General features: G+C 34.3%; 1 protein-coding gene across 1 annotated transcript in view; it reads left to right on the top strand.

Moving 5' to 3' along the window:
* The first annotated feature begins 4,531 nt into the window (after nt 1-4,531).
* The window catches only part of LOC149409372 (forkhead box protein D2-like), a 28,438-nt gene continuing 9,864 nt past the window's right edge, over nt 4,532-23,105 (top strand). Inside the window, exon 1 of the mRNA XM_089649852.1 lies at nt 4,532-5,318. Within this exon, the coding sequence (XP_089505978.1) occupies nt 4,682-5,318 (637 nt within the window). The 5' untranslated portion in view covers nt 4,532-4,681. The remainder of the gene's footprint in view (nt 5,319-23,105) is intronic.

The following is a 23,105-nucleotide window of genomic DNA, read 5'->3' as shown; positions in this document are numbered from 1 at the left end:
TGTTAATGATAATTATAAGTTATTTCCACCGAGACCTATTTGTTTTACTTATTAATTACTTCGTCTCACGTTATTATCATCTTACTAAAACAAACTGGTACATTGTTGCTTTTTGAGTCCCTTTTTCACGACATATTTTATTATAGCGAGATAACAACAATGACGTTCATATAAAGTAGTAATTATTTTATTGTAGATGCGTAAAAGCCCTCCGGGTCTTGAAAAATACGGTTTTAAGTTTTAGCGCTATTAAAAATAATAATAAATAAATAATAAAAAACATTTATTTGCCAATAGATAAATTTTACATATTTTTTAACATAAATTCTGTTGTCAAAAAGGTCACTGCCGGTTTTCAGCAGTGCCTCCAATATAATAATAATAATTATATATATACTTATTTAGGTATAATAATGAAATATGAAATAATATTAACAATAAAAAATCAAATCAACACAAACAAATGAAAATAAAAATAGAAATGTAGGTATACAAATCAGTGCAAATTAATAATATAGTCAACAAAAATCCAAAATAAATAATTATCGCAACCACATGTACCTAAGTATCCCCTTCACTGTAACGATAGTAACCATTCGCAGCAAAGCTTTTTGAAGCAATGCAACGATGTCGATATTCGAATTGACAGTGGTACTTCGTTCCAAAGCTTTGACGAAGAATAGCTATAACTACCCTCAAACACAGTAGTTTTATGTTTGGGGAGAACGAGTAAGTGGTTTCATTGATAACTTTTTTAAATATAAAAATTAAATAAATAAATATTAAATATTAGCTTTTATATTCGATTATTTTTATCAAAATTATGTCCCCTAATGGTGTCGTCCTGTGGATCATATAAGAAGTCAGGGATGCTCGAAGAAAACGTGGCATAATCGTGTGCGTCAAATGAGTAACTGCGAATGAGACGATGAGTGGCGGTCCATCTTCTCTGCCTACTCCTGCGGTGATGGTTATGTATTTATGCTACTTATTTTTTTTTATATTCATCATCTTTGGGGATGCCGTGTGGATGGTCTTTTTGTGGAGAGGAAGGAGTGAACATGGGTCTTGAAGAGTCCTGTGTTGTAGGAGGGAGGAAACACAGAGGCCGGCAGTTCGTTCCACAGCCGAGCTGTTGAACTTAAGAACGAATCGTAGAAACGACCCGTTCTCATGTGACAAAGTCAACCGTGTACAAATGTTGGGCGCGGGTTTGGCGTGTATCCCGACTACGCACCGGTGCCGAAGGGATCAATGACGCTATTTCCTCAGAGCATCTTCCATTGTAATACCGATAGAACAAGGACAGCATACCTACCTGACGCCTGTGCTCTAAAGATTGCAGTCCGTTTGTTACGATTGGGGAATCTATCAAACGGACCGCACGTTTCTGCACAGAGTCAAGGGTTTTTTTCAGGTATTTAGGGGCTCCGGACCAGAGATGACTGCCAAATTCGACAGTAGGGCGCACTTGCGATTTGTACAGGGTCAGCAGTTGTGTACTATTAAAGTATCTGCGGGCCCTGTACAGTACGCCCAGCTTCTGAGAGGCCAGCTTTACTCTGGCTTCGATGGAGCCCCCATACCTGAGCTGGTCACTTATAGTTAACAATATAACACCAAGCATATCAATGGAAGGCCTGTTCGGAAGATAGCTTCCGTTAAAGGAGACTAGATTATCATTTAGATCCCTTTTAGACGTAATCAGACAGGATTGGGTCTTTGAAACATTAAATTCGACGAGATTATTTTTACCCCAGGAGGAAATACTCTCGAGATAACCGTCCATTCTCTGCTTCAAAGCCCTTCGAGCCGTTGGAGTTTGTGTGCCCTTTGGGGGCTTGTCAAACAAAAAGCTATCATGAACTGTACTGTCATCCGCGTAACAATGAATCGGTGCACATGTCAAAATGTCATTGATGTGCAACAAAAACAAAGTCGGAGACAGAACCGATCCCTGTGGGACGCCAGCATTTATAGAGTGTGAGGATGAGGTGAAACCGTCAGCAACTGCCTGAATCGACCTATCCCTTAAAAAGTCAGCAATCCACGTACACAGGGATGCGGGAAGTCCGTAAGAAGGCAATTTGTTGACAAGTCCTCGGTGCCAGACCCGGTCAAATGCTTATGCTTTTATACACGAAACACCTTCGGGAACTATTAGATTTAGTAGGCACTAAGGCACAAATACTATGTATCAGCTTACCACAATAGTTAACCATCAGGCAGTTTCCCCAAAGGGGTTAGCAGGGAGGATAGACCGCCACACCACTCTCGCTTCATTCACATTCACTCATCGTCTCGTTATCATCTTTTCTGTTATTCTGACTCTTGACGCGACACATAACCTGACTTAATTTATTTATTCACACCCCATTTAGACTTTCAAACATAATTTCGTTTTTTCTTTGATTTAGAGTTAAGAAATTATGTCTTTATTCCTAAGATATAACCAGTATATCAGCATATATATTACGGGTCAATGTGCTTATCTATATTTTGAGAAGGTGAGGTGATGTTTTCAGAGGTTAAATATGTTAAATATAGTATTGAGCTTGCGTTGACAATTATAATACAGGTAAGTCCAAATAAAATTTATATTAAGATGGATAAATATATTTTCAGCTAATTTTTATTATTTTGCACAGCACATATGTTTTAATTTATGTAGGAAAGTAAAAAAAACATTCTATGGTAGCTTTGAGAATTAAAAAATCTACCAATTTTATCAAAGACCAGACAGGATAGAGCATTGTAGACATATAGTACATATTTTAACCAAGACAAGACAGGATAAAGCATTGTAGATATATAACATATATTTTAACCAAGACACGACAGGATAGAGCATTGTAGACATATAATATATATTTTAACCAAGACACGACAGGATAGAGCATTGTAGACATGTATTAAATATTTTAACCAAGACACGACAGGATAGAGTATTGTAGATATATATTATATATTTTAACAAAGACAAGACGGGATAAAGCATTGTAGATAAATAACATATATTTTAACCAAAACACGACAGGATAGAGCATTGTAGACATATATAGGAAAGTAAAAAAAACATTCTATGGTAGCTTTGAGAATTAAAAAATCTACCAATTTTATCAAAGACCAGACAGGATAGAGCATTGTAGACATATAGTACATATTTTAACCAAGACAAGACAGGATAAAGCATTGTAGATATATAACATATATTTTAACCAAGACACGACAGGATAGAGCATTGTAGACATATTATATATATTTTAACCAAGACACGACAGGATAGAGCATTGTAGACATATATTAAATATTTTAACCAAGACACGACAGGATAGAGTATTGTAGATATATATTATATATTTTAACAAAGACAAGACGGGATAAAGTATTGTAGATAAATAACATATATTTTAACCAAAACACGACAGGATAGAGCATTGTAGACATATATTAAATATTTTAACCAAGACACGACAGGATAGAGTATTGTAGATATATATTATATATTTTAACAAAGACAAGACAGGATAAAGCATTGTAGACATATATTATGTATTTTAACCAAGACACGACAGGATAGAGCATTGTAGACATATATTATATATTTTAACCAAGACGAGACAGGATAAAGCATTGTAGACATATTTTATATATTTTAACCAAGAAGAGACAGGATAAAGCATTTTAGACATACATTATATATTTTAACCAAGGAAAGACATGATAGAGTAAGGTAGACATATAATATATATTTTTACAGCACCCAAATATTATAATTTGGTTTCGTAAAATTAAAAGCTCAACTTTCGATTTTCAGGAGGATTTTCCTGTCTAGCTACACCCCTGAGCTATTATGCCGAAACGTTAATTTTATGAAATTGAATTCGAAAGCCGTTTTATGTATACTAAACTTTATTTTGTCTAAATATGTCACCATTAATTTCAATTGAAACTTTTGGTTTAAAAATATATTTATAGTGTTGGAACTGCCTTAGGTAAAATAATTATATTTTTGCGGGATACATTAAAAATATGCAGATTCTAAATACTGCAAATTCTTGAAGTTCTTAGAAATTATTATTTTTTTCTTTCCTTGCCTTATGTTTTCTTTAAGTGTTAATTCTATACATAGATGTAGGTAGCGTCAATGTAACATACTTAGTTAGTTAATTAGGTTTTTCCCGCGGATACTCAGAAGAAAGAAGATTGTGAGGATGTGGGGTCAGCGTTAGAAAGCAGGAGGCAGGAGGAAGGAGGTAGGAGTAGGTAATGGTAGCTGCCTCGCTGGCTGACAGGACCTGCCTGCAGCGCAGCGGTGCAACCACACGTGTATACGCGGGCGGTGGTGTGCGCCGCGCGAGCAGGTGTGTGTGAGCTCCTGCCTGTATATGTGTAACGGGCCCGCCCCCCGACGAGCTCATTCCACCGCCGCGACCCGCACTCGACCCACGTTTGTATACGCCACGGTATACAAAACGGGATTGTGTACTCCGAAAGTAAACTAGCGGCTTATAAACCCTCCTTTGTTACACAAAAATAATGTCGATATTTGTTTACGAGCTCGAGTTTGTTATTCGTAATTAAAATAATTATTTAAAGTGCACGCGGACTCAACGTAAATGTTTATTAACAATGTTCGCGTAACCGAGTAAATATTATTTATTTACGTGAACTTTCGGAAATGATGAAGAACGAAGAGCAGTCTGTGGAGACCGTCGGAGCGGAGAGCAAGAGGGCCACGGGAGGCCGGAGACAGGAGAAACCGCCCTATTCGTACATCGCCCTGATTGTCATGGCCATCCAGCATTCGCCCTCCAAGCGCCTCACGCTGTCGGAGATCTACAGTTTCCTGCAGCAGAGTTTCCAGTTCTTCCGCGGCTCCTACCAGGGCTGGAAGAACTCCGTGCGACACAACCTCTCGCTCAACGAGTGCTTCATCAAGCTGCCCAAGGGGCTCGGCCGGCCGGGCAAAGGACATTACTGGACGATAGATCCAGCTTCCGAGTTCATGTTCGAGGAGGGTTCGTTCCGTCGGCGTCCGCGGGGCTTCAGACGCAAGTGCCAGGCGCTGAAGCCGCAGTTCAGCCCGAGCTTCCAGGGCCAACCGGGCTTGTACGAGCCCCCGGCGCAGGAGTACGCCCCGTGCGGCTACCAGCAGCAGCAGTTCCTGACGCCCTATGAGTACTACCCGGAGCGTCAGTGGCCGCAGCAGTCCTACATGAAGGGGCCCAGCCCTCCGCTGCAGCCCGCGCCGACCTCCCCGCCGCACCTGGAGCCCTACTCCAACTACCATTACACAATGGCGCCCGACGATAGGGGTGAGTCTACCAGTCCACTTACTTTACCATCATTCTGTTATTTTGCTCATCTTCATCTAGTGCTAATCACCAAACCCATTACAAACATATTGTTATTCAAAGTACATAATAATGTATGTTAAATTTTATTTTTTATTCAAAATAAAGCATTTTAAACACGCCTTTAAATTAAAAATAGTAAATAGTATTAACATTATGTAAATAAAGGGGTTGGTAGTTTTTTTTTTGCTTTATATATACATAGCTCGTACCTGCCGCATGGCATTAGTTAGAAATTACCGTATAAAAAAATTTCCCACGAGAATGAAATGTTTTTCTGTGATGAAAATTAGCCTACGTCACTTCCCAGTCCTCCAACTATCCCTATGCAAAAATCACGTCGATCGGGCACTCCGTTGCGACGGGAAAGAAGGAAAAGAAACAAACACACTTTCGCATTTGTAATATTATTTTGGATTTTACATATACGTATATCAAACCGAAAACCTACTAGGTAGGTAGGTAGGTAGATTTACGAAGCAATGTAAATAACAAATATACCTATATAGATACACTAAAGACTCTACATACCATGCATTTTTAATAGGTAGGTGGGTAGGTACCTAGTAATGTAAATAAAATAAGGTAATTGGGTTGATCGTGCCAACTGAACAGAATATATAGTGATTATTAATGTTCCAAATATCTTTCAATTAGTCACACATCGGAGACAGATATTACTTACTAGGATGCCTCTCTTCAAAGTCTAGTGCTTACCTAGGTTATTATTATTTTTTTTATTTCAAAACTTATACAAAGTTAGTTTAGTTTATTCTTCTCATTTATTCACATATTTTAATAAAACTTCCTTTTAAATTAAGTTTGTTATTTTTTTTTATTTTGCTATTTTTTTAAATTGTTATATTAAGGGTCCGTATCAAGGCCGGCCCTACGCGGGCGCAATTGGGGCAGTCCGCTCCCGGCGCCGAATTACTAAGGCGCAAAGGCGCTGATAATACCTGTCACCTAATAATTCTTACACGTCGCATTTGAGATTATTTTTCATAAAAACGGCGTTTCACAAAAATACAAATCATTCGAATATTATTGATGACATTGATCATCTACCTAAGCGTCAACTGGTTTTGACAAGGGGCGCCAAAATTTTACTCGCGCCAAGCGCTGTTTGGCTCAGGTCCAGCCCTGTTCTATAGTAATCGTTCGAATAGAAGAAAAAGATGGTTTAAAATGGAGATTTATTTATTTATTTATTTTTTCATGTTCTCCGTAAAACGGTTATTCACCAATACATTATGGAGAAGATTACAAATTAGACAAAAAGTATAGCAAAACACATAAAAAGGTCAGTTTCACTACTTTGTGACATACGTCAAAAGATAATTGTTAAACTGCCTGTAGGTTACGTTAAAAATGTCGATGGTCAATGCAGACTCGTTGAGCAGTTCAGTCGCTCTGTTGACTGGGGCGTTCTGATAGGCAGAAGTCCTCGCTTTTGGAGCATAAAAAAGGGTATGGGACCTTCCACGAGTATACTTGTCTGGGACATATAAGTTAATCTCTTTCAAAATAGGTGGATTATGTATAGTTCCAGAGATTATCTTAAAAAAGTGTTTTCCTAAAAATATTTTTCGGCGGGCTTCTAATGTATTAAGATCGAGCATTCCTGCTAAGAATAAGGATGGATACAGGAAAGGGTAGTACATATATTCCCTCATATATAGGTAACGCAAATATGTAAATACGAATGTTAGACGGAACGCGTTCACATAAAAAAAAAACGAAAATAATTAATCGAATAAATAAATAGAACAAAAATCTCTCGACAAATGCCTAAGTTGCATTTAAAGCACAGCGTGAATTTTCGCACACCTATAACGTGTAATTCACCTGATGAAATGTGTTTTCAATATTTTTTGTAGCATACCTTGCGATATTTTTTCTACCGAAGGAATTTCATATAATTGCCATTTCAGCTTTACAATAATACTTTTATAATAATAATATATTTCACAAAAGAATATACAATAAAACATATACGGAAACTTTGACTAGCCAACTAGGAATGATATAAAATATAGATATTATCTTAAAAAAAACAGTATATTATTATATTTTTTTAGGAACATAAAATTTTTAAATGTTTTAGGAAAACAAATATGTTGGGTGAAACAATCACATTTTATCATATTTTTTTTATGTTTCGCTGACTTTCAAAAACTTAGAGAAGTCTTACAAATAAACAAATTTTATAAACTCATAACTAATTCTAATTTTGATGTATTTTAGCACAATGGAGAGATAATAAATCCATTTTGTTATTTTGCTTACTGTTACTAAAGCAATTTTGTAAGAAAAGTTATGTTGTGAAATCAAAGGCGATGCGACAGTATTACGTCAATATTCAACTTTCTCTCAACATTTTATTATAATTTATTCAGTTTGAAAGTTTTCAAGCTCGTCATGAGTTAAAGCACCAATTAAAAATAGCCAATTAGTCATACGTACGGTCACACATGTAGAAATAGAATTCAAAGTTAAACTTAAAAGTCATTTTTTCGGACAATTATATCTGTAAATGGTAAAATTAGAAATTTAAATGGTATCTAGGCTAGCGGATTAATACTTACCTAAAGCCACTTAAGAACGAAAGAAAATGCGTCGAGCTACTGCTGTACAAAAAGTCAGAAATTTCGCGACGTTGTAAATACATAAAAGTGTAAAAAATATTAATATCTATTGATTATTTCGTTTTTACACCTAAGTAGAACTTCAGCCACTTGAGGTCATTTTATTAAGAATCACCAGTCCTTAAATAGCATAATTAAAAATATTAATATTCAAAATAAATAGTAACTCTACTTTTGCCATCAATCTTATAACAAATATAACATCGTAAAATGTGCAGTGTTTTTAATATTACGTCTTCTACGTGCGAAATCGTATTTTGTCCAAGCATAAAGTGTGTTTATCAACCTGCTAGGTGTCTGTAGGTATTTAATTAAATATGGCCCATGAAGTCACATTGTGGGCTGTGGTGATTTTTCATAAAAACAGCGCTATACAAATTATCTAATTTTTATTATTATTAGTCAAGGCTCTCCGGGAAGGTATAAAATGACGTAATCCCCAAATTAAGGATGTAACCGCCTTCTGGGTGGCAGAACGCAAATATCACGTGTTCCCACAATATGACAGCACTGGCCTCACTTGGCGTCGCGCGGAGGATGTGCGGTTTATGGATGTACCTACGGCGCTAATATGGGAACTTTTACGAAGGAGCAGCGAGATATTAAAGGTTTTAATCGAGAAAATTGCGGTGGGCACATGTATGTACGAGCAACGGAAGGAGTTTCCTGGCTCTATGAAACGGTGACCAGACAAAGCGCCTAGACCTCCGAGGAATTCATGGAAAAAAGTTATTACTGTCTTTATTGTGAAAAGCCACCTCGATCAATGACTGTGGATTTTAATATGTAATAGTGGTACACTTTTTTTTCATTACATGTTCAAAGCGAATGGAACCATGTATTCTACTTTTTGACTAATGTTGTGAGGCTGGAGGAATGAGGGGAAAGTGTTGACAATTTAGTTTCGACTTCTAAGCGAAACGAAACCAAAGAAATTTAAACAAATTTTGAATTCAAGATGGTGTTCTCTCATCAGAACGTCGATATATTAAATTGTATGTATTATAATACCTACGGAATTAGTGGGATTGCACAACGCTCCATAAGATCTGTAATAAACATTACAAAAAGAAAACAAACGTAGCATATACCTACTTTCCTTCCATTGCCTACCAACCAATTATAATAATCGCCAATTTATTGAAGTGACATTTGACTCCTCAATAAACACCAAAATTTAATCGTTAAAGCTGCTGTTTGACCGCTGTGAATGCGCGTGAATACATGTAATCTAATATACACAAGAAAAAACAATGAGGTACCGTAATTAGGTAATATGTCCAGATGTTTAACCCTTTCTTCCTTTAATTAAGCCTTTCTGTCGACTCTTTGTATTGGAAACATAAAAAAATATTTATGAAACCGATATGTATATAGTTTTCTTAATTATTAGTAGGTTGGGCAGTAAGGTGAATCTTTATAACGATTTTGTCTACATGTTATGACCCCTTGAAAGAATAGGTGTGGGTTCTAACATTTTCATGTTCGTGTTCGAACACGTGTTCCGATATTGTGTTTCCGAACAGGAAACCTGTTAATCGGCCTTCAATCCCGTTTTTTACAGAATACCAACAATTTGAATAGGTTCTAAATTGGCAATTTACATTTTTCTTCGTGCGGTATGTACCCAACGAAAATCATTGTGACGTTTTATTGAGGAGAAAGATAAATAGTTGATGGCCTGGCTATTCAATTCATATCTAGTAAATAGTCTTAGATAATTAAAAAAGGCGAAAATATCAAATAAAGTATGCATTCTAATAATTTGTGGTATTTTTTCAGAGTGAAAGATTCTTCCGCATTGAACATTATAACATCGGTAGTTACCGCACAGTTGTAGATAGGTATCTATTAGCGAAATTAAACACTTATCAGGGCCTTACTAATAGAGATGTTTTGAATTTTACGCAATTGATAAACAACCATTATTGTAGGGTTTGACCGGTCAGTGGCTGTGTTGGCATCGCGTCTGGGTTACACCCAAGCATCGTGATTTCAATACGAGAATGTTCTTAGCTTGGGGTATTTTTAATAATAAATAAATAAATTCCTCGGCTGGCTGAGTCCTCCATCACGATAGAAGGAGAATTTAAAATTATTGTCAGGTTATTCGTAACCCAAGAATGTTTGTTAAATAAAGGTTGTGTAAAATTTAAAACATGTTAATTAGTAAAAATGTTTTACAACGCGATTGTACAATAGGGTACATGAAGTATATGCAATATAGTGTTTTCAATGCATGTAATACATGTAAAAAAATGACGAATGACGATATTTATTAGAAAGTACACCATTTTTTTTTAATGCACCTTTTGATCGCGTTGCACCACTTTTTACGCATAATAACATCATTTGGGACATGTATAAATAATTTCTTTGGTGTCGAAGATGTTGAATTTGTACACTTTGGTACTATACAGTATTTATACACGGTGTTTGCAGATATTTTTTTCGAAAAACAAATGATCAACTGAAGACTGACTACTGGATCCTAAAGCGCGATAATGGCAGCTGTCAAACAAGAGGTGTGTTGTGACGTCACAAGCCAAAACCGCGCGAAAGAAGTCGTTTTGGCCCTAATTTGAAATGTGAATATTCAAAACGTTGTTGAAAGATAATCCCTATCGTAAAAAAAATTGTTTGAATATTCTAGTTTGTAATTTTTTTTCTTTAATTTTTGGTAAAAAAAAAAGAAAAAGTGATGTACCCTATTAAAACAACCGATATTGTAGGTGTATTATGTAGGCAGAGCCATCGATGAAACCACATTTGAATCGCACTGATTTGATTTCGATTTAGAGTAGCTATCTCCTTTATGCTTTAAAAATTCCCCACCAAAATATGGATAATACCTAATTTAAGGCCTGGTGCTCTCTTCGAGTGAAATATGCTATTCGTTATCCGAAACACGATATTTTTAATTAGGACTCAGGTAATTGATTCAATCGTATTAATCTAGCCACTAACCCGGTACATTAACTTCTTTCCCAACAGAATAAATAATATATTTCACTCAAAGCAAACTTTGACAAATGCACCGAGTTTATACTGAGCTCGGATTTCAAACGTTACCATTGTTAAAACTTAACAGAAGCCTTATTTTTTCTCGTCAAAAAGTTCAGACTTAATTTATTGAAAGCTTGGCCGTAAACAAAACGCCTCTAGAAAAAAAAATTATGCGCTGTGTTGTTCGACGTTAAAATTTTTGTTGCGGGTTACCCGATGTTCGACTTTGGTTTGTAGGTTGAAAGTTCAATTTCGGTCGCAGCGATTAAAGTTTATTTTCAAAAAAAAAACTTTTCGAATCAAAGTGATCGTTTAGCCTGGGTGTCGTGATGTTAACTGCTAATTTGTATAAATATTACAAACGCTTATTTAAATTATATTTTTTACTTTATTTCAAAGCGAGATAGTAAACAGTTATATTATGTAGTACCTATATTAAAATACACGTATTTAGACTTTCAATATCATGTTTTTTTAATAAACAATTTCACCCTTTCCTAAACACTTGTGAGTTATTATTTATCACGTGTGAGCACTTCAAAGTCGATGACGCAGGACAAAATATCAGACCATAATAATGAGTAATGAGTCTTAGCTCAGGTTGAGGGGAGATAAAAGATTTAAAAAACAAATAAAATATTTAACTCGCACTCCAGCTTTGATTTTGATTTACTTTAGTGATTTAGTGTTTAAAATTATCAATTATTAATCTGATCACACTTACGAGGCGGTCAGCGCAGAAGTGACGTAAACATATATATAGATAGTAAGGTTCCATAAAAATAGATAAAAAACCATCCTTACACGGAAAAAAATGACCATCGCTAATTTATTAAGAATCTTTTCAAATTATGGGTAATTCCGGCTAAAAACGCGATTGCAGGCCTTACGAATGAAATAACTGGTTTTCTGATAATATATTAGTAAATTACCAATATATTATCATGATGTCGGAACACTTGTTCTCGAGAATCGAATATTTTTTGCATTTCTTATTATTATCAAGGCAAATCGCGTTGCTTTGGTTCCATAACAAATGACAGAAAAAAACTATCCTAACACGGAGAAAAATGACCATCGCTAATTTATTAAGAATCTCTTCAAATAATTGCTAATTCCGGCTAAAAACGCGATTGCAGGACTTACGAATGAATTAACAGGTTTCCTGATAATATGTTAGTAAATTACCAATATATTATCATGATGTCGGAACACTTGTTCTCGAGAATCCGAATATTTTTTGCATTTCTTATTATTATCAAGGCAAATCGCTTTGCTTTGGTTCCATAACAAATGATAGAAAAAAAAACTATCCTAACACGGAGAAAAATGACCATCGCTAATTTATTAAGAATCTCTTCAAATAATTGGTAATTCCGGCTAAAAACGCGATTGCAGGCCTTACGAATGAATTAACAGGTTTTCTGATAATATATTAGTAAATTATCTATATATTATTATGATGTCGGAACACTTGTTCTCGAGAATCCGAATATTTTTTGCATTTCTTATTATTATCAAGGAAAATCCGATTATTTTTGCAAATCGCTTTACATTACGAGTTGCTATTATAATCTATTTTTCCGCGTACAAACATAACCTAAAATAACTTACGTAATCACTTTTCTTGAAATTATACAACTTTTCAAAGATGTGTTGATTGACCTAAGTTGACCGTCCTAAGTTGTCTGGTTACCAGATCTTGGTCGATGGGCGTAAACCTTGAAAATTCCCGAATTAAGTTAACAGTCGGAATGGGCATTGAATATTTGTTTCATCAAAAAGAATTGGATAAATCAAACAAATAATGCATTTCACAGTGAATTCCAATTTATTGTTGCAATTTTTACTATAACCGCCTTAAAATTTTAAAACTTTAAACACAATTATCTGCTGCTCGACATTTTGCACATCCACGTACCTAGGAGCATGAACCACAAAATGAGTTATCTGCGTAGGAAATACCAAGTTACTTTATATTCGTTATATTCTAGCCATCTGTGCATTATTATTTTTTTTGGCCACCTTAGAAGATTTAAGCCAAACGATAGATTTATAGTGCCTACCTTTTCACTTAATTTAAATAAAATTAAAACGTACCAGCCTAACATGTACAGCCTGCACCTGAAAGACGGTCCCATTAGAAGCGAAGAACTGTCCGGCCCGGTTTCGAGAAGGTATTAAAAAACTGATAAACTTAGATATCTCAGGTTAGTTTCGACACTCAATTTTTGCAAATAGTTGCTGTAAGAAAAACAGCTCAAAACTTCAGAAATATACTACATCAGTGTATTGCTGATTAAGACCGCCATCTTGCTGAAGTTGTATAATAAATTAATAAAAAAATAGAATTATATACAGATCATAATAAAAAAATTTATGTCTCGAAGTTTATAACTTTTTATTTTATTCCTTCGTCAAAACCGGGTCATTACTTTTCTCCCACTCTGTACGCTTTGAACGCAATTTGAGACAGTTAAAACTTACGTCACAATATCATAATAATGTTGTCAGCTTATTGTGTTCCAATGTGTAATAGGGATGAATAGATATGTCCAAAAGATAAAGATTTAACGGCGATAGTGGATTAATTACATCAAACGTTTGAAGTGGATAACCTTAGATGAACTAAGTAACCATTCCTCCTTTGTAGTCTTAAATATATTTTTTGTCATTTTCTCGTAATTGATAACAATTTTTTTTAAATTATATAATATTATACTATGTAAGTGTAGTATATAATTTACAGTAAAATTGTCATTGGGAATGCATCTTTCAATATTTTATTTCCCCGTAAAAAATACTTGTCAAACAACAATCAATCGAAAAAATTGCAATAGTGTTAAACAAATTAACCGGAATGCGATTCATATTCCATAGATATCATACCCAAATTCATGACAGGAGTATCACTTGAAAACATCCCATTGAAAACAACTTACTTTTGTAAATATAAATTATGGCTGCAACTACGTAGATAGGTACCTACTTATAGTTCATTAATACGTGAGAAATTATTTGCATTGTTACAAATATCGTAGTAAGTTTTTTTTTTAATTTCTTAATAAAACCTCATGATTTACGGGCGGCTACCAAACCAAGAGGCAAAGCAATACCACCAAGTTATTATTTTTATTTTTCGGAATAACTTTATTGAGTAATACCTCTAATTGTAATATTTAATTATTGAAGACAATATTAGCGATTTCTAAACGAAAATCTCAAACAGAAAAATCAGAAATGGATACGGTCACATCTAGGACTCGAACCCAGGACCCTTTTCTTGCCGGGACAACGCTCTACCACTGAGCTAATGGGACCCTATCCCCCTCGGTCACTATTTTAACTGTATCATACTTCGAATAAGAACTACCAACATTGTCTTCATTTTTTCACCGCACATTTTTATTGGCAACTATCTTTATGTATGATCGCAAGATTCAATCCGAACTAAATGCAATCTAGACAGCGTCTTTTTATATAAACCTATCTAATTTTTTATTTTTAATGTGCGACATCTATTGACTTTTCTGCAAGTCTAGAATGAATATTTATTTTTCGGAATAACTTTATTGAGTAAAACCTCAAATTGTAATATTTAATTATTGAAGACAATATTAGCGATTTCTAAACGAAAATCTGAAACAGATAAATCAGAAAAGGATACGGTCACATCTAGGACATGTCCCGGCAAGACAAGGGTCCTGGGTTCCAGTCCTAGATATGACCGTATCCTTTTCTGATTTTTTTTTTCAGATTTTCGTTTAGAAGTCGCTAATATTGTCTTCAATAATTAAGTTATTTTTTACCCGCAATAACTACTTATTGCGTATGTAGGTAGGTACAAAACAATAATTTGAATGTTTCTCCCCCGTCCTGTAATATTTAGTTTCCCGATCTATTCCTGCCCCTGATGCGGATATCTTCCATATAATCGCAGGCAGCACCCTTTGATCAGCTGCTGAGAAGATGATCCGATGTTTAGAAAATCCGACGGCTCTTTGAAGCTGGCGCCCGCGGCCGAAGGAACCAAGCGTTGTATATCTTACACTGCATTCTTAACCCACGCCCAGCGGAACATATCAAACATAACACCTTCGAAACGGGGCGGGTAATTATTTAAGAATAATTACGTACCTACCTAAAAATATAAAAAAATATATAATGTTTCACTTTCAATTTCGGAAGATTTATTAAAAAAATTTTGGAAAGCCTGTAATCTCGGCAACATCTCGTGAACAAATAAATGTTTCCATAAAACTAGTTCTTTCTAAGTGACAAATTCCAAATTCAATGATTAAACCCTTAAATTAAACTATAGCTCATTTAACTCAATCACTAAAACTGAAGAACCCTGAAGTTGTTCAGCTCTCTTTCAGTTTGGGGAAAAACATCATCTCAAAACTAAAAATATTCACATGAAAAATTGAAATATAAAAAAAATTTCAGTTAGAACATTAATAAGAAATTATTATAAGCATTAATTAGTTGCCTGAAATATCCATCCAAATTGAAAATATCTCCCGAGTAAAAATAAATACCGCCGACGGGAATTGAACCCGCACCTTCTGATGTCCGGTCAGGTGCTCTGGACCACTGAGCTACGTCGGCTTATTTCTAACCCGCCAAATAATTCAATATGTACAAGTACTTCAAACGACAGTTACTGCTTATTATATTTTTTCACCTGTAAAGAACCAAATTTATTTTTGTAAGAAATGATTTGTTGTTGCTGAATTTCCCACTAGATGGCGTCGAGGTATATTGTATCTAATATACATTTGTTGGTGAAATATTTTAACTAGTCAAATATTATTATTTTTTAATGATAAACTAATATTTATAAGACAAGGTTTTATGCATAGCACAAAAGATAGCAAATTATTATAAGCATTAATTACTCGCCTGAAATATCCATACAAATTGAAAATATCTCCCGAGTAAAAATAAATAAAATGTCGTATTTTTCAATCTTACTACTCTAGCTCACTAAAAAGCCACGCACCGCCACTGTTACCTGTGTAAAACGTGTACACCTTTATATGATATGTTACTTTGTCTACTCGTTCATAATATTTGTAGGAACTATTACTTACCTTCATAAATTATTTTGGATATGTTCCGTCCATTGGTATTTTTGTTTGTGTCTTTATCTGCGCCGGAGCGCGAAGGGGTTAACCCGTTAATAGCCGTGGATGTACGTTCAATTAAAGCCATTAAGCACAGCACATTCGGGCGCATCTTTTTCCGGAGAATGTAAACACATCGGATTATAATAAAGAAGAGATTCATTGATCAGCTCCGACTGTATTGGTACCCAATTATCACGCCGAGAACCGTTGGCCTAATTTCACGATCTTTACATTAAACAAAAATTAAATAAACTTTTAAACTTTCCAAGTATTTTGCACTTTGTGGTGGTCGATGGAGGATTGGAATTCATAATCAAATTATGTTTAGTGGAAAGGTCCAAAAGTAAAAGTGTAAACGTTTGTGATATTATTATTATTTTTTTTTTTACTTCCGATTTAGTTGTCCGGGTTAAATCTTCCCCAAAGGAAAAACTTAACCCTTCCACTCACTTTTCCACAAATGATCATCTAGTCAATCAACATTATGTAAGTGCATTATATAAGCAAAATAAATACAAAACAATACAAGAACAACACGTCAACTCACCAGAGATCAAATGGGAAAATAATTCACCGACTCCAGATATTTTCATATCAGAGGGTTCGGCTCGGTAGAACTTCTAACAGGGCCTATAAATCCTACTGATCCCTCAACATAAATATTCAAAAAATCTTTTGTTATCCTACATGTATTCAAAATGACCGACTTTTGCATCTTTATATATAATTTTTTTGATAGATCTAATACGCCTAAATTTTTAATTAGAGAGCTAGGTGTAATGCCAGTAGCCGAAATAACGAATGGTAATATTTTTATAGTCTGAGAATGCCAAATTCTTTTTATTTCATTTCCTAAATCTGTGTATTTTCTTATTTTTTTTACTAACAGATTTTTGAATATTAATTATTATTATTATTATTGACATAATTATTTAAAAAATCTTACCATTTATAAATTTTAACTTCTTTTCAATATTTTACAATAAGCCATATTCTAAAACTTCCGGTAATTGTTTGGTTTCGGTTGTCTCCTTATTGTACATTTTTAAAGTGTCTGCTCAGAAAATTCTCATTTATGAGCACAAACTGCCTCCTGTTTTATGTTATGTTTTAGTTTTAATATTCGTGTTTTGTTCTGTCCTGTTGTTATTGTTATTCTAAGTTTTGTCATCACTTTGTATAAACAGTGTATTTAGTGTTATAATATTAGATCTGTATTGAGCAAGGCACACTGTAGGAATAATTTTAAGAACCATTAATACTGAATTACCATTTTTTTAAAGTTTGTTATACGAATAGATAAGCGCACTTGAATTGAAATGACACTAAACTGCGCTATATAAATGCCATGTTATTATTATATTATTATATGTTCTCTTTGTTGTATCTTAATATTTTTAAGCAAACGGTAAATGAAATGTGGCAGTCATAGTGAACGGGTAGTTTTTTCAATTGATATTTCCCCTTAGCTTTATTTTGTTCGTATTTCATATTAAACCAAACATTTTCTCTGTAAATTCCTAATAATTCGGAGATTAAGAATGGATGTCTCCATTCCACCTGCTGCGTTGTTTTTGAAAATGTATTATTAGGAACAATGACTTATTAGAGTATTTTATAATATGAAATACAACATAGTAGGTAGGTAGTAGGTAGTGTAGATATGAACCACTTATTGAATGATAGGTATATTTACCACCACCAGTTATGATTAGGTAAAAATAATAATAATAATTGGATGAATTGTATAGCGCCGTTTTTGTGCAAAATCACATCAAGGGCGCTGTACAAACTTATAATACATCTCTACAGTGATCTATGTTATTAATTCACTATTTATGGAGATAATATACAGTACAATACTTACCTGGTAGGTCACTTGAGATTAACACTTAATTAACATTATATAATGGTTTATTAGCGAAATTTAGATACAGGATTTAGGACATAATTGGAAAATTGAATATAACTGGACTTTTTCTTAGGAATGGTATATTTAATTTAAGGGTACGACATCTTAAAAAGGTAAGTTTTTAGTTTAGACCTGAATTCTGTTGGACTTGTTATGGATCTTAGTTCCGGAGGGAGTTTATTCTTTCGAGAAATCGCGATCACCAAACTTAGTATTAGGCTTGCGCATAGGTTTTATCAGTCTGCCTACAGCTGCTGATGTTGCTGATCTAAGAGTTGACTGCCTCAGACCAGTATTTTCCGGGACGCATAGTTCAGAGATGTAGGGTGGGGCCATTTCATTGATGGATTTAAACACCATCCAGCACAGTTTGTATTGGTTTCTTTGAGGGCACTTGAGCCAGTGAAGGTTACGAAGGTGTTTTGAAATGTGCTCATATTTTGAAACCCCGGTTATGAGCCTTGCTGCTGCATTAACCCGGAGGCTGCCGTGCGCATCTATGTTTGATTCAAGATTCCGAGCCCTCGCTGCCGCGCGCAATCATACATGATTTGAATTTCATCTTGCGATATCTCGGGACTTTCTGTATAGATGGCGCAAAACTCGGGCTTAAAAAATAATTTGAACTTTATCTAGCGACATCTCTACACAGATGTGACAAATTATTTGGTTTATATAATGAAAGACCTCGTCAAACTGGAGACTACAATATTTCCCCTGTCAGTGTTTAAATTCCCCGCGCGCGCGTAGCTGTGTTAGTGTATCACGTGGTTCCTTCTTATCTCGACGGTTCGCGAATACTTAGAATCTGCAACGAATCGTGGTTCTAACGTTATTATTTTAACAAATTGTTTTTATTAAGTGGTCATATTTTTAGTGCAAATAAGTTTTGTGGTAATCAACATGTTTTGTTTTTTTAAATGAAATAAGTTGTTATATCCGCCTTTCGAGTGAAAAGGTAATAATATACATTTTATTTTAATTATCTGTGTTTAGAAACTAATTATTGTGTTAATTTGTCGTTTTTCCTAATATTTTTTTTGTGTAACCCTCCATCATGGCTCGACGCGACTTGTCTGATGACCAAATAAGAGAATATTGTCTCGATTTTATATCTGTTAAATTCTTTTATTGTACACAACACCATAAAAAATTCAGGTATGAGCTTCCCCGATTATCAGTTATGTGTGATAAGACAAGTAATCGCAAAACACCACAAAAAACTCAACTCCTCATTCGTCTCATCATGACACACCATTACGTCTGCTTTCAAAAGAGGTTGTAAACATCAAAACAATCCAAGCCATACAGAGCCTGCCATGTTTGTGCGAATACAAAACTTAAACAAAGCCGCAGAAAAATGGCTCGATATGTGTTCCCAGTGTAATGTGGCATTGTGTATTCATTCTTGTTTTAAAGTCTACCATTCGAATAAAAACTATTAACATAAATAATACGATAAGAAACTGTAAATAAAAGTTTAATAAATAATTAAGTTTAAAACAATAATATGATCACAATTGTATTGTGAGAAATTTAATGGTGAGCCGTTGCAGAGGTCCCACTTCGGAGACGTGAATACTGATATTACTATAGTATGTCTGTATGTGTTGGTGAGATTACTGATTTGATAATGGCGGCGGGTCGAAGTTTGTTGATGTTTCATAGATAGTTTTTATTCGTCAAATAATGCATCAATTCATAAAGATATCTTGTTTAGACTTTTCAAAAGTGTAACGTAAACAAGTTTTTTTTTGTTTTGGTAATAATTTACAATCTCTAAGTGCTGAGGATAATAAATAATGAGGCAATGTAAAATATTCTAAAAATCCTTGGCGTGGGAGTATCTATCTTGTGTTTACTTTCGGGCAGCAAAAGGGTTAAAGGTACCCTGCAATCTAGGTATAATACACAACGAGGTTTAGGTATGAGCGAAACTGGCAGGCAAAAAATATACTCGTACATAATATATTATAAGCAATAATTCGTCGCTTGAAATATCTATACAAATTAAAAATATCTCCCGAGTAAAAATAAATGCCGCCGACGGGCGACCTTTCAGTTTGTATGGATATTTCAAGCGACTTATTATTGCTTATAATAATTTGTGCTATGAATAAAAAACCTTGTCTTATAAACATTATTTTATCATTAAAAAAATTATATATTATATCCACATAGATTGATTAGAGGTTTTTCATTTTTTTCCGGAGATTGTCAAAATGTCAAAACATGAAGTGGAGTCCACAAGAACATATTTTACCTAAGATTTTTTGTAATATCTAGGCAGTTGATCTGCAGTCAAAACAAACTATTAACGCATTTTAAATGGGATCATTGCATAGAAAAGTCAAGGAATCGGAATCGTTAAACGGATTTTCCAGTCGGTAGTTTAATATCCCGACCCAAATTTCTAACTACATTATGTAGTTTGAGATGTAGGTAACTACCGGGTGACCAAAAAAAACTGAAAGGTCTCGAGCAAAGCCAGACCCGTGTAATCTTAATAGCCATGTGGTGACAGCACCCCTGATCTGCTCGCATCCCATTTGTCAGACTATCGTCTTCTAGGGTAGGTATCGAAAACCATTTACCAAAAAATAATTGAAATTGCGTACATATAAATTAGTTCTAATGTCATTTGTATATAAATGCTTACGCACACAGGTAAGTACAACTTCTTATCATTTAGAAATAAAAAGTGTGTTTATAAATAGTATGCAGACAAAATATTTCACTAATTTGCCTTATACCAATAACAGATAATATCTTCACTTAGATATCCTTGACAAACTTCTAAAATAACTTATCTTATAAATAAGTAAATCTGAGTTAGTTAAAAGATTTTTAGTTTAATTTTATCAAATTAACAAATTGCTAGGTATGTTTTTATGAGTAACTAGTTTTGTTGGAAGTCAATACATAGTTAATGTTTTACTGGAAGTAGAACGGGGCAATCTTTGCTCTGCAGGATGCAGCCCGGAGCATTTCAGCTTTGTACGAACTGCGTCCGTAAAAGTCAGGTACATTTCGAAAATCTACGAGTAATAATAATAATATTTGGATGATTTGCATTGCGCCATTTTTGTGCAAAATCACCTCAAAGAAGTACTTCATCTTCTTCTGATACTTTATTTGTTTTAATCTTGGATATCGGTGAATTGCTAGTATTTTATAATCCTTTGACCTATGCGATAAGAGATAAATTTGACAAAAAAAGCTGTACCAAATCAATCTACATATTAGGTATGGTCATAAAATAATGAAAACCTAAGGACGGGTTGTTTCGGAGAATTTGAACAATTCATCAAATTTCAACGTTTTCGGGTTCTGTGAAAGTCCTATTCAAGTTCTGTTATTATATCATTATAGGCTAGTTGCTTGATAGAACTGAAATAAAAACAGAACTTGAAAATGAATGTTGAAATTTGATGAATTTTTCAAATTCTAAGAAACAACCCGTTCTAAATAAATGCGACGTGAACGTGTTTCGTAATCCAAAAGTCTGACCGTTCTTTGCTTATATTTCAAGATTCAAATTCGGTATCTCAGTATATATACAAATTCAAATGTAATAGCAAATACCTGCAATGTCAGGCTGTGTAAAATACAGAGAGTACGCAAGAATGCAATGTTGATTATGACTTGGTACCTTATGTGTCGATCTAATATACAAAAGGTACCAAGGCAGTGGCCACATTGTTTTATAATTCAATTAATTTTAATTTATGAAGGCATCTGTGAGTGTGTTAAGCTAAACAGTACGCAAAATGGTTTTCATTTATAAACCTATTGAAAAGAGCTTACATTTTGAGTACATAAGTTACAGTTATTATTACAACAAACACGAAAAACTAATATAGCTTTTATGAACAATATTTATTAAAAATATATATATTTGAAATGGTTCTTCACGCCCCCAAGCATGTGAACCTTTTATTATTTGTTAGGGGAAGTTACTGTTTTTTATGCAAACGACAAACATCAGAAGGCTGTTTGACATTACTAGAGGAAGGGTGGTATGTTCCCCAAACGCTAAACGATTTGACAAAACATTAATATGGAGCTATTAACGAATGAGCAATTAACAGAGCTGACATTTTTTAATTCTCTGTTCTTTATAGTCGGACTTAGAATTTGTTGTTTCGAACGACTAGTTTGTAGTAATTTTAGATTTATCACAAATATTATTGATATTTATAACTGCATTGCTATAAATTTAATTTCTTTAGTATTCTGAGAATAAGTGAAGGTGGGTCAAATACAATTATTATTGTTTAGCTTTCCACCCTCTCTGATGATTCAATTGAGGAATTTTGCAAATGTCACAATGGTTAGAACACTAATATGTATGCTTTATTTATTATGCATTGACAGGTATTTATTTGTCTTCACTTTTACCTATCTTTATGAGCTGAACTCTTTCAACCAAGGCTTGTCAGTTTTTGACAAAATAAAGAATATCGTTATTCCAACCTTTGCTTGATATTATTGACACGTTGAGATCCCTGAGGCTTGTGTGCGGTAAAACCATATATGATCGTATGAGAAATAGAAGAAATAGAATAGAAGAAAAAAAGAAGGAGAAGAAGAGCATGTACGATGGGAATGCGAATGTTAGCACAAGTCGGGGACGCCCAAGGAAGACAAATCAGTTACTCGAGTAGGGCCATGTCAAGAGTCAGAATAATAGAAGAGTATGTATGAGACGATGTATGAATGTGAATGAGGCAAGAAGTGTGTGCCAAGACCGAGTTGTTTGGCGGTCCGTCCTCTCGCCTACTCCTGCGGGGAAACGGCGTGATGATTAGTTAGTTAGTTGAGAGTAAAGCAAAAATTTGTTTTCAATGTAGTACGTAACGACAATTATGTACCTAAAATATTTCAATGTTTTGGTTGCCAATAATGTCAGACAATTATTTAAATAATGTGTCGATACATGTTGTGCTTATACGTCTAATAGTTTCATTCGGTTTGAACTAGGTGGAATTGAATGGATAAATCATAGGAGATGACCCAGGAAGACTAGAGACGACTATGTCTAACAAAT

This window comes from Hesperophylax consimilis, chromosome 31 (genome assembly GCF_061612785.1).
Source record: "Hesperophylax consimilis isolate HC1 chromosome 31, BYU_Hcon_1.0, whole genome shotgun sequence".
Classification (NCBI taxonomy): Eukaryota; Metazoa; Arthropoda; class Insecta; order Trichoptera; family Limnephilidae; genus Hesperophylax; species Hesperophylax consimilis.
The sequence above is the reverse complement of the archived record's forward strand: the minus strand, read 5'-3'. Positions and strand labels throughout refer to the sequence as shown.